Raw genomic sequence first — 12,067 nt, forward strand, 5'->3', positions numbered from 1 at the left:
AAGAAACTTCAAAATATCTGTACAAATAACAGTAGAGATAGAAAAGGTTAGAATAAGAAACGAGGCTAATAGTCGGATCTTTGCAAAATACATTTGTTTAAGCTTTAGGTTCAGATCAAATTTGCTAAAGCGGTATAAATGTGGATGCTTAGACACAGAATGTTACATTTGTAAAAGCAGGAATATAATACTGAACACTTTTTTTTTTTATTAAGTTAAATGATTATATTAACGTTTTGCCAAAATGGGGAAAACTGATTCATAGGAAATGGCAGCATTAAGTTGGGAAAAAGAGGGGTCAAATTTTTTATTGGGATGAGTTGATTAGATTTTTTAAATCTAGCCATTAATCTTTTTAAAACTTTTTAAATAGTTAAAGGGATTTTTTATTTTTAAATACCGAACTAAAGTTTTCTTGATTGTGTTTGACTCTCTCCATCTCTGGAGTGATGGGGATTGGAATCCCTTTTCCAACGTTTTCTTTATACAACACCTGTATGACACAAGAAAGCATCCAGAAAAAACAAGAGCAGTCAAAACAGCCCTTTCATCTACCTTGTGGGGAACCTGGTATAAAACTATAGACGTTATAGACAGAAAAGACAAATTCAACAAGTCAGCCTCTCTGTTCAGGCACAGATCTGGGTGAGAACATGTTTTGTATTTCCTTAGTGAAATATCAGTGTATTTTGGTATTCATCTTTTTTTTGCAACTTGAATATAAGTATTTCCTGTGCCAGGAATTAAGGAAAAAAATACAAATAACTTCCTAAGACCACTAAAATACTCAGTGTACAATAGAAAAATGTTTAAGTTAGATTAGCAAATATTTATTTTCTCTACAAAAAGTGTTTGTCTTAACAGGCCAAATCTATGCAATATGGCAATTTGGTCTTTGTCATTACGTTCAAGTTGTAGAGTTGTCAAGTCTAAAAGTCAATATATGGCGTTGTCTATTTTCCACAGTATCTAATAGGCTTATGCACCACTGGGCAATTTTGCCTAAATGCAATCTGTGTAAAAATTAACACAAATGGTTACTTTAAAAAAAGTACAGGATCATCAGGATCATTAAGGTTTCAAATAGATACAAACAATAATATACTTACTCTAGTATAGAAGAAAATAATTAGAAAATGATTTTGAAAATTGTTGCAAGCCTTTCAATAAAAGGAATAATAATAATAATAGCCCACAGGGAAAACAATGAATATAACATTCCAAAAGACGTATTAACATTGAAAATTTAACCAAATTGAAGTATTGTTAGTGAATAGTAATTAAAAACAGAACAAAAAGACAGTGGGACCAAAGTTACTGATCTAATTATGTCAAAGAATCAATCTTTTAGAATATATTAAAACTGACAATTAAAAATATTTTGGATTAATTCCAGCTCCCCAGAAAAAAATCCATCTAAATTTTCCTAATGACATTTGATTCTCCATCACAGGTATAAGTAAACCTAAGGTCTTGATATAGAAGTTTCAGAGTTGTGTATTATATAATACACAAATAACAATTTGTGTGTTAGAGCTTTTCAGCAACAATATTAATAAAAGAGAAAATAACATTAAATGTAAGCTCATGATCTGATTTGTATATTTAAAAAAAATCAGAAGGCCTGGATTTCTATTCATGAAATGGCTTGTTTTACATAAGTATCAAAATAAGATTTTTCTTTTTCTTTTTCTTTTTTTCTTTCTTTTTTTTTTTTTTTTTTTTTGAGACAGGGTCTCACTCCTGTTGCCTAGGCTGGAGTACAGTGGCCCAATCACGGCTCACTGCAACCTTGACTTCCCAGGGCTCAGACGATCCTCCCACCTCAGCCTCCCAAGTAGCAAGGACTACAGGCACTTGCCACCATGCTTGGCTAATTTTTTCTATTTTTAGCGGAGATGGAACTTCACCATGTTCCCTAGGCTGGTCTCGACCTCCTGGGCTCAAGCGATCCGCCTGCCTCAGCCTCCCAAAGTGCTGAGATGACAGATGTGAGCCACCACGCCTGGCCCAAAATAAGATTTCTTTTCGTTTCAATATGTAGCAATTTTCTTTCTTGGTGCCACTGTTTATCTGAATAGGGTCTATGTTAAGAAGATCCCTGTTCCCACCAAAGAGCCACCATTTCTACATGTGGCTTCAAGTCCAGTATCTTTTCTTGCATTTCTAACCCAGAAACATCAGATAAAAAGAGTTCCAAGTAAATAAGAGCTTTACTGTTTGGTTTTTCTTTTCTAGAAATCAATTAACTTCAACAGTCCCAACAATAACATAAAGGTGAAAAGAGAAGGAAAGAAAAAGTTTTAAGGGACTATTATAGAAAGTATAAAATGTTAGAATCAAATGGTGAGTAGGAGATCTGGAAAACAGAAGGATTCAGTTGATATGATTTACAAAAAAAGATTTTGTTAAATTGATTATTATAAAGGGATGAACAGTGAGATGTTCTGTTTTATAGAAATTATTATTTTTTAATAAGGAGTTAAAGAGCTTTCTCCCAAATACCGAGCTAAAGTTTTCTTGATTGAGTTTGACTCGCTCCATCTCAGGAGTGACAGGTAGGGGAGTCCCCTTGCTCAAGTTCTCTTTGTATAATATCTGTGTGCACAAAACCAACAAATGAATCAACCTGGACCCATCTTTTAGGTAGACTTAACCTAAAAAAACAGCCTAAAAGTATTTTTATTGTTGTTTTTATGATGAAGTACCTCAATAACTTTTAAAAATAGAGTAACTATAGATCCCCTTTGGACATTTAGTCACACACAGGATGTCTGTCTGTAAAAGACATCAGTTAAAAACACAGCTGCCAGGCTGCCGGCAGGAGTGGCTTGCCTTATGTAGGGCTTCTCTCAAAGACAGGAGTATCAAATAGCGTTCAAACTAGTTGAAATTAATATTCATGCGTTGTTGGTAACATTAAATTAGGGAACCAAAGAAAGACGAGAGAGAAAAAGAAGTAGGTTTGGGGGAACAAAATAAAGAATAAATGTTGAAAGCTAAATAATACTAGCTTTCAATGGTACTGAAAGTTTTCCAAAGGAAAAATTATTTGTATCTTACATAGCGTACAAAAAATAGCCAAGACAAGTAAATTATATTTACTGTGAATTGCTATGTTGTCTTTGAATGAAAATATTTAAGAATGACATTCTTTTAAGAAAAACTGCAAACACAGTGACCTCCAATGAGATTAGAGACTATTGTAAGTGAAGTAACTCAGGAATGGAAAACCAAACAATGTATATTCTCACTGATATGTGGGAGCTAAGCTATGAGGACACAAAGGCCTAAGAATGATACAATGGACTTTGGGGACTTACAGGAAAGAGTGGGAGGGGGCAAGGGATAAAAGACTACAGATATGGTGCACCAAAATCTCACAGATCACCACTAAAGAACTTATGTAACCAACCACCTGTACCCCCAAAACTTATGGAAAATAAACAAACATCTAAACATCGAAAAAAAAACTTAAGCTGCAAACACAAAGAATACCTCAAACAGCCACAATAAATACAAATAAAATTCTAATTTACATTGTCCTTTTGAAAGGGTGTTAGATTTTACTTTTGACTTGTGTCACACCAGTTAGAAACACCTACTGTTATTAAAGGAGGAATGGAGGAAGCAAACAGAGTATTACAGGTTTTTAAAGAAAGTGATAAATATCTATGTTTTAGAGAAAACACAGTTAAAGTTTCACACCAGAACTAAATACTAAATTAGATTCAGGTTGAAAACTGAGGTAATATTTGGTATTATTATTTTCATTATATGAATTTAGTAATTTTACATTTGTAAGGTGTTATTATTTTAAATAAAATTACGGGATTTTTTTTTTTTTTTTTTTTTTTTTTTTTGGCCCCCTAAGAAATACCGAGCTAAAGTTCTCTTGATTGCGTTTGACTCTCTCCATCTCTGGAGTGATAGCTGTTGGGATTCCTTTCCCCAAATTTTCTTTGTACAAAACCTGTGAGATACAAGAAAGTACCCAGAGGACATTTAAAACAAGCACAGAGAGTAAGGAAGGGAGGAAGTGGGGGAAGGGGTTATATGTGAGGAGACAGTTTTTTAGTAAGTAATATTTAGTAAGGATAATGTTTTTACTTTTTTCAGTTTTAATGGTAAACTCTACAGTGCTAATTGTGGAAATGAAAAAGTACAATGGAAAGCATTAAGTTATAGGATATAAGTATAAAGCTGAGAAATCTTGTTAATTGTACTTACAGTATTTCAAATCTAGTCAAGTCACTGAAAATGTTAAAGTATAATCGGAAATGTGAGTCATTTTGTATTAATGTGGTTTTGGTCAGGTAATAATACACAACACGCACAGAAACACACAGAATTGTTAAGATGTTACTTTCTTTAAAAAAGATGGTTATTGTGGTAAATTTTTTGTGGGAAATAATTTATATTGTATATGATATATTTGTAAATACCGAGCTAAAGTTCTCTTGATTGCGTTTGACTCTCTCAATCTCTGGAGTCACAGTGGTTGGAATGCCTGTTCCCAAGTTTTCTTTGTACATAACCTGTAGAAAATAATTAGAATACCCAGAAAGGTAAAATGACCGTAAATCCTTTAGATAGCAGCTACATGTGGGCTATTTGGGGGAAACTCATAAAAACAATCTAGCTCTCAAAAACATTCAAGGAACAGGGGGAAAAATTCCATAAATATTTATGTTGTCTTTTCCAAAGTAGTAAAAAAATTTACTATCTTGAAAACTGGGCACTAAATTACGCATTTTCTATAACCACTTAGTGCATGCCTAAAATGCATTAAATAATAATAAATTTACCAATGAGAAAAATCCAACCATTTTGCTGCATCTAGCATTGGTGCCTTAAATATAGTAGGCCTGCAGTAGACTTGTACTTAATGAATAGATTGCTTGGTTTAAACTTTTCTAATCACAGGATACTCTATTCCTTCAGGCTTATCGAGAATTCTCTGTTTGTTTTATATGTTCTAATGAATGTTCCTCGCTGGCTCCTAATCTGTAGGAGCCTCGTCCCTGGATATGAGATGGTTTAATCGGTTTATTTTTCAGGAAGAGCATCTTTACTTGAAATTTTTACTGCTAATTGCTGGATCAAGTAAACTAGTGTTTTCTGAATTGGGAGAAGTCCATATTTTTTAGTAGTAATATCGAAGGACTATGCATTTTAATGAAAACATTAAGGAACCTCCACTTTCTGAGCCTCCTTAACTCTTAACATTAAGTTTTCAGCCTAAAGGACTGAATGGGTTCTTTTAAATGGATGGATTCCCTGGTGTATTAGTGCATGGGGTGGGGAGCAACATACCCAGATTTTAATTCTTAAAATCGGTGACAAGCTAGGCATGATAGCTTTGTTTTGCAAGGAAACTTCTAGGAACCTTTGAACATCTACCTTCTTGGTAACAAAGTTGCATTTCTTTACTCTTCACCCAACAAAGCAGCAGAATTGATCACAGACAACAGCCCAAAGCAAATCAAGAAAACCAAGAAGTTGTAATGCAAAGTGACAAAGGAGCCTGGGCTAGCTTTCTCAACCCATATTAGAGGACACAAAACTCTAAATGAAATTTGTACCACAAGGAAGCCAGAGTATAAGCAGGGAGTGAGAAGGGAATGAGATCTAAATAATATGAACAACCTGCAAGAGAAATACCAAGTATCTTTTAAAGAAAATCAAATGAGAGCTCAGTCCTCCATTGACGAGGGGAGTCCCAAGACCAAGGTCCTCACCTTTTATTGGCCATAAACTATTTCCCAAACTTCACATAGTCTCTTGCTAGTAGCCAACACCTGCCTAGACTCTGCCTATGGATGGGAAAAGGGGTGGGGGTGCAGAGCCAGGGCTTGCTTGACAAAAGGTCAGGACAAATGTGCTAACCTGATATTTCAGGTGTTGGGGACACCCGCCCCGCAATAAACTGCACAGGTGCCTGAAATTCCCATGAGAGAACATGGGTTTAATGTATAATATGCCATTGTAGGTCCATCACAGCCTGCACCACTGCATTTACAAGATGGAGAGAGCAAAGAATACAGGACAAGAAATCTTGAAAGGGAGGGGAGAAGAGACTTCACATGTCTACCCAGGGTCTTTTTGGACACTGGGAATCCTATCATTCATATGATGTGTCACACATAACACATACACACATGTTTTATATATATACACAAAACCAAAGTATGTTATACTACTTCTGTGTTTATATGTATATGCTTTTAGTTAAATTACTTGAGATCATCCCAATAACCTTATTACTACCATCAAAACCTTTTACTTTGGAAACGAATGGCATAATCATTAAGAAGCCAAGTCCATGAGCTTCAAGTCAGTGACAGGTAGGAAAAGAAAGCCAAGTCCCTTCTACTCCTTGATTATGAGAAGAGAGGTTTCTTAACTACTTTTGCAACCTGTAGTGACCCCATCAAGACTAAGGGAGAATTCACAACATCCCCAAGGCATGGAAGCTCTTAATAGGAAGCAGAAGGATGAGAGAGCACCAGGGTAGCAATTGGGAGATAGCCAGTCACACAAATGCAAGCTGAGAGTATGGCCACTACCGAGCTGATGTGCTTCTGCGTCTCCTTCACACGTTTCACTTCAGGCAGGTCAGGGATTGGAGTTCCTTGTCCTATTGCTTCCTTATACTTCACCTGCACATTTAAAAGTGGGAAAAGGTATTATTACATGCTGGACAGTTATTCTTCCCAACATGTACATGTTCTTTGTAACCCCCAAATTTAAAAAAATCAACAATGTAAATAACGCAAGCTTTATACTTAGTGTGAATGGGACCTCATTCTGGTATTGGGTAACTCATTCTGATATTGGGTAAGAGGAGAACAATTCCGAGGACAGGGACACTTTGTCTCTCTCGTCTCTTTGGGGCAGGAGTGGGGAACCCTATTTAGACTGCAGCCCTTTCCTGTATATCCCAATGTCTTTATGGCCAACACGTCATTTGACTAGGACAAACAGATTCACATTCATGTATCCAGGAAGATTGGTTCTTTGGCTGTACCGGATTCTACCTTCTCACAAGCCTCTCCGTTTTTCAGATGTAATCTCTCCCTCACGAAAACCGCCAAGGCACTGCACTGAGTATGAGATGACTCTAGCCACTGGTGTATACCGTGTGGTGGTGGTACACAGGCACCTATTTTAGCAATATAAGCTGTTTCTGGTGACAGAGGCTTTGAGTGCAATTCATAGGTCATTGTAAATTATCAAAGGGAGGCAGAAAATATTACAAGTGCATCCTCTGTGTCTTTACCGAGCTAATGTGGTCCTGTGTTTGTTTCACTCTCATCATCTCAGGTGTCTTTCCGATAGCCGTTCCTGGTGAGACATCCTCTTTATATAAAACCTGGGCATTGAGAATCAGGACGGTGTTACACAGAAGAAAGGAAAACCCAGCAGTTCCTGGAGAAAGACTAGGACACATGGCTTCTGTGAAAACGATGTTCCCAGGCAAGTGCCAGAGCATCGCGCCTGACATTTCCATGTCAGTACCAGTGACTCAGACCAGATATACAACATGGATCACTTTCCAGATCTTAAGATTTCTTCTAAGATTGTGGTACCATACTAACACAGGATGAGAAGAGCCAGGAAATGTGGATTAACAACAAAACCCTCCCATATGTAACACAAAATCCATTAAAGAAATGCAAAGTCAATCAGTTATTTGGGGGAGAAATAACAAAAGAAATCACAGTGTCAAAAAGAAATCTATCTTCTTGAAGCAAGACAACACATGTTACTATTCTGGGATTTTAAAATTTAAAAATAAAAGTTACTTTGTTAGCAGATATAAAGTTATTTCAAATGGTCTCTGGAGAGAGGATTTTGGAGCAAAGTATGGGGGATTTTAGCAAATCACTGCTAGTATTACTGAGGAGGTTAGATGTTAATTGTCTATCAATATAAGGCTAGTATATTTTTAAAGAGGAGAGTGAAATGACCAGGTTAGCATTAAATGCAAAATAAATAGTAAATATACCGAGCTGAAATTCTTTTGATTTTCTTTTACACGCAGTATTTCTGGCGTGTCTTGAACAACTGTAATTTTTCCTTTACTGTTTTTAAGGTCACACTGGTATTGGAGCTATGAAGAAAGAGTAAATATCTTGTTAAGATTTCAACATTGCTTTATTTTCTTTATTTGTCCTATATTATGTAAAGGAAATTAAAATCCTGTATCTTTAAAAAAAAAGTCTGTGCCACAATAATTATGGTCTGGTAGCCCAAGGGAAATTATTTGATAAGAATTTTGTGGAGAAACTAATTTTAAAAAACATATAAAGCTAGGGGTTTGTTTGTTTTTGTTTAAGTATCTCTTGCTTAGATTTAACTTTGAAAAAGATAGATGTCACCACTAATGGAAAGCGGTGATAGTTCACATAAAGAAAGCCACTGACAGGGTTTAGGATACACTATCCCAAAATATGGCACCTTGACATTTGAAAAAACAGCAGAAGCAGGAGGGTTTTTCCGGCCTTCTCTGTTTTTTCCTAAAGCAGATAATAATTATCTGATCTTCGTTTAAAGCAGGCAATACGCCCCTCCTTCCAGAAGGGTCCTCCCTAGACCCAGAGGATAGGAGCCAAAGACAGAGATACTAGGAGAATCTGAATAAACAGGCCTTGCTAAATCACCTGTTCATTACCATTGGATCATACCCCTTTGTCCAGTCACACTTCTGCATCTCTATCCTTAAAAATACACACATTTTCCTGTTTCTTTGGGTCGTCATTTCTGAAGCTTTTATTAAATAAATTGTATGTGTGTCTCTTGTTAATCTGTCTTTTGTTACAAGAGTTTTAGCCATGAACCTTGCCATGGGTGGGGAAAAGATACTATTTTTTCTCCCCTACACCACCAACGAAGTAACAGATGAGTCTTTCATGCTGTGATTTGGGATTAAGATGTAAGGTGAGGCCAGAGATGAATTGAGCACACACTTCCTGGGGCAGGATGGGAGTAGCAGAGGGCTGCACAACAGCCCCACTGCAGGCCTGGGATATCCAGAGGCATCTTCCTCAGCACCCCTAGGTGCCTGTGGGCTGTGTCTTACATTTAATAAAAACTTACAAGGCTGAAGTTCTTTTGGTTCTCCCGGACTCTCTGCATCTCTGGGGTGTCCAAAACAGTCTCATAATATGACATGGACTTCTCAGCATCTTCCTTGTATTTTTTCTGGGAATAGATTCCAAGAAATAAGGAGGGTAAACACCACAGGGATATAGGCCAGTGGGACCTAAAATAGCCCTTCCAGGCTCAGCAGAGGGAAAGTCCTTTGTATTTTCTTAACTGTCCAAGGATGTTAGGGCATTGCAAGGAAGAACCGTCTCAGTCAAAGAGCACCATACTTTTCCTTTCCAGGAACACTGAGCCCACACATTCAGTAGGACCTATTGTCATGGCAAAGCTGGCAGAGGGGGAACCTTGCTAGCTGGTCCACAGGAAAGTCATAGCCAGCAATGCCCAGAGAGGGAGATGGGGATGCCTCCAGTGGCAGTAGTCCTTGCTGGGCTGGATGAAGCTATGTAGCCAGACTGCTCAACAAGCTGGTGGAGAGAAGCTGGAGGGTTAAGAGTCAAAGACATGACCTTTAGAAAGCCTTAGCTGGTGACAAGATGTTCACTGAGCCATGAGCAGGTGTGGTCAGGGCTCCCGGCTGCAGGACTGGGCGGGCAGGCGGGCAGGCAGGCCCAGAGGCGTTTCCAGAATATGGCTCTTGATGCTGCAGAAAGCAGCCTGACAGGACTGGCAGCTCTACCAAACAGACACACCTGGAGCACCACTAAGGCCAGCTGACTGGCCAAGGACTACTCTGAGCCAGACATCACTATTCTTTGAGCTCCCCTGTCCTGCCCCAGCCTTTGACTGGAGAGACATATCCATAGAGGCTGCTCTTCCAGATACCAGTGGGCAGTCAATCCCACCACCAAACTGATCGTCTTTATTCTCTGCAGCAGAACACTTACACTTTGCCTTTAGAGCCTTATTTTTCTTTCATCGCTTCTCGCTATGTCCTTTCACTTCTCTCTCTAGCTTAACTTAGCTCCAGTTTTTCCCACTTTTCAGGGAAGTTTTGGTTTGTAGGGCTGAGGGCTGAGGAAAGAGACTAGCCACTATTATAATGGGGATAAAACTATTCCGTCTCTATTTATGTTGTTAATATAGGAATTACATTTATAAGTATTGAAATTTGTAATCTTGCCAGAGACAACAAAGAAACAGTTTCAGCCAATGAGAGATGTAGGCCTAGATTTTATTAATCTAAATGGAAGCGAATTAAAGACAAGATTTTTTGGAAGAAAAGGTAGTTCACCAGGAACAAATGTTTTGTTCATGAAAAAGTCACCTAGATGACTCCTTAGCTATGTAGGTGTAAAGAAAACAGTTCTCATTGTCCTGGGAAAAGAATAGAAACAATCCTCCTTTTATTTTTATTTTTATTGTTTTTCTTTTATTTTTTCCAAGATTAAGCAAAAGCTACCTCAACTGGTTTGCAGAGCTGGTGCTAATCCCTTAGAGGGGTAATCACATTTGAACACGGAACTTGGACATATTCTGGGAGAAAGGGACCTAACTCCCTGGTGTTCCCAGACCGAATTGAGGGTTGGGCTGCTATTTCTCGTGGCCCAATAACGAAATGCAGATGAACTGGGGAGGAAAAGAGGTTTTTGGTTTTTGGTTTTGAGACGGAGTTTCGCTGTGTCTCCAGGCTGGAGTGCAGTGGTGCAATCTTGGCTCACTGCAACCTCTGACTCCCTGGTTCAAGCAATTCTCCTGCCTCAGTCTTCTGAATAGCTGGGATTACAGGTGTGCATGACCACACCCAGGTAATTTTTGTATTTTTAGTAGAGATGGGGTTTCACCATGTTGGTCAGGATGGTCTCAATCTCCTAACCTCATGACCCACCCTGCTTGGTCTCACAAAGTCCTGGGATTACAGGCGAGAGCCACTGTGCCCAGCCAAGAGTTTTTATTTTTGTAACTGGTTACTGGGAGAAGTCCTGGAAATTATCGCCAAACTCAAAATTATGAAGTTTTTCAGAGCTTATATACCTTTTAAGCTATATGTCTATGTGTAAGTGTTCATTCATCTAAAGACATAAGTGATTAATTTTTTTTTTCTTTTTTTTTGAGAGGGAGTCTTGCTCAGTCGCCCAGGCTGTAGTGCGGTGGCGTGATTTCGGCTCACTGCAAGCTCCGCCTCCCAGGTTCACGCCATTCTCCTGCCTCAGCCTCCCAAGTAGCTGGGACTACAGGTGTCCGCCACCACGCCCAGCTAATTTTTTTGTATTTTTAGTAGAGATAGGGTTTCACCGTGTTAGCCAGAATGGTCTCGATCTCCTGACCTCGTGATCCACCCACCTCCGCCTCCCAAAGTGCTGGGATTACAGGCGTGAGCCACCGCGCCCGGCCATCTTCTTTTAATTTATAACTAAGGTCTGAGTTCTGAAGACCTTCCTCTGGAGCGTCAGTAAATTTACTTAATTTAAATGGGGTCAGGTGCTGGGGTAATTACTCTTACGTTGTCTCCTGCTAAATCAGGGAGGTTTGAGGAGTTTCTTCAGACCCTCAATAAACTTGTTTGTGGAGGCCTGGGGAGTTTTTTTAGACTCCACAGTAAAACTTGTTTAATTCTACATGGGTCCTGTTAAGAATTCCTTCATTATTTTGTTATGCTTTAAGGCCCAGGAAAGGCCTAGGCAAAACTTTTGGTGGGCTTTTGTTACATCCCAGCCTTTGTACAGGGACACTGGCTTTTAATATCTAACTTAACCACTCAGTTAGTACTGAAACAGTTGTGAGACCTGGCCTGCCATACTGGCATTAAGTATTCAGTAGAGTGGTCCCCACTTATCTGAGGTTTCACTTTCCACGGTTTCAGTTAACTGTAGTCAACCTTGATCAAAAATAAGAGTACATTACAATAAGATATTTTGAGGGAGAGAGAGACCACATCCATGTAACTACATAACTTTTATTACAGTATATTGTTATAATTGTTCTATTTTATTATTGTTAATCTCTTACTGTGCTA

General features: G+C 38.3%; 1 protein-coding gene across 17 annotated transcripts in view; it reads right to left on the bottom strand.

The window, feature by feature from the left end:
- The window catches only part of LOC105492667 (nebulin), a 224,230-nt gene that overhangs the window by 13,338 nt on the left and 198,825 nt on the right, over positions 1–12,067 (bottom strand). For 8 of the 17 annotated variants that reach the window (XM_071072745.1, XM_071072751.1, XM_071072755.1 and 5 more), the window contains 8 exons: positions 9,103–9,207; positions 8,012–8,116; positions 7,283–7,375; positions 6,570–6,662; positions 4,446–4,538; positions 3,881–3,973; positions 2,506–2,598; positions 401–493 (listed from right to left, as the gene is read on the bottom strand). In XM_071072745.1, coding sequence (XP_070928846.1) covers positions 401–493; positions 2,506–2,598; positions 3,881–3,973; positions 4,446–4,538; positions 6,570–6,662; positions 7,283–7,375; positions 8,012–8,116; positions 9,103–9,207 — 768 coding nt within the window. The remainder of the gene's footprint in view (positions 1–400; positions 494–2,505; positions 2,599–3,880; positions 3,974–4,445; positions 4,539–6,569; positions 6,663–7,282; positions 7,376–8,011; positions 8,117–9,102; positions 9,208–12,067) is intronic. The other 9 variants (XM_071072759.1, XM_071072757.1, XM_071072756.1 and 6 more) reach the window with 4 other exon arrangements.

This window comes from Macaca nemestrina, chromosome 11 (genome assembly GCF_043159975.1).
Source record: "Macaca nemestrina isolate mMacNem1 chromosome 11, mMacNem.hap1, whole genome shotgun sequence".
Taxonomy (NCBI): Eukaryota; Metazoa; Chordata; class Mammalia; order Primates; family Cercopithecidae; genus Macaca; species Macaca nemestrina.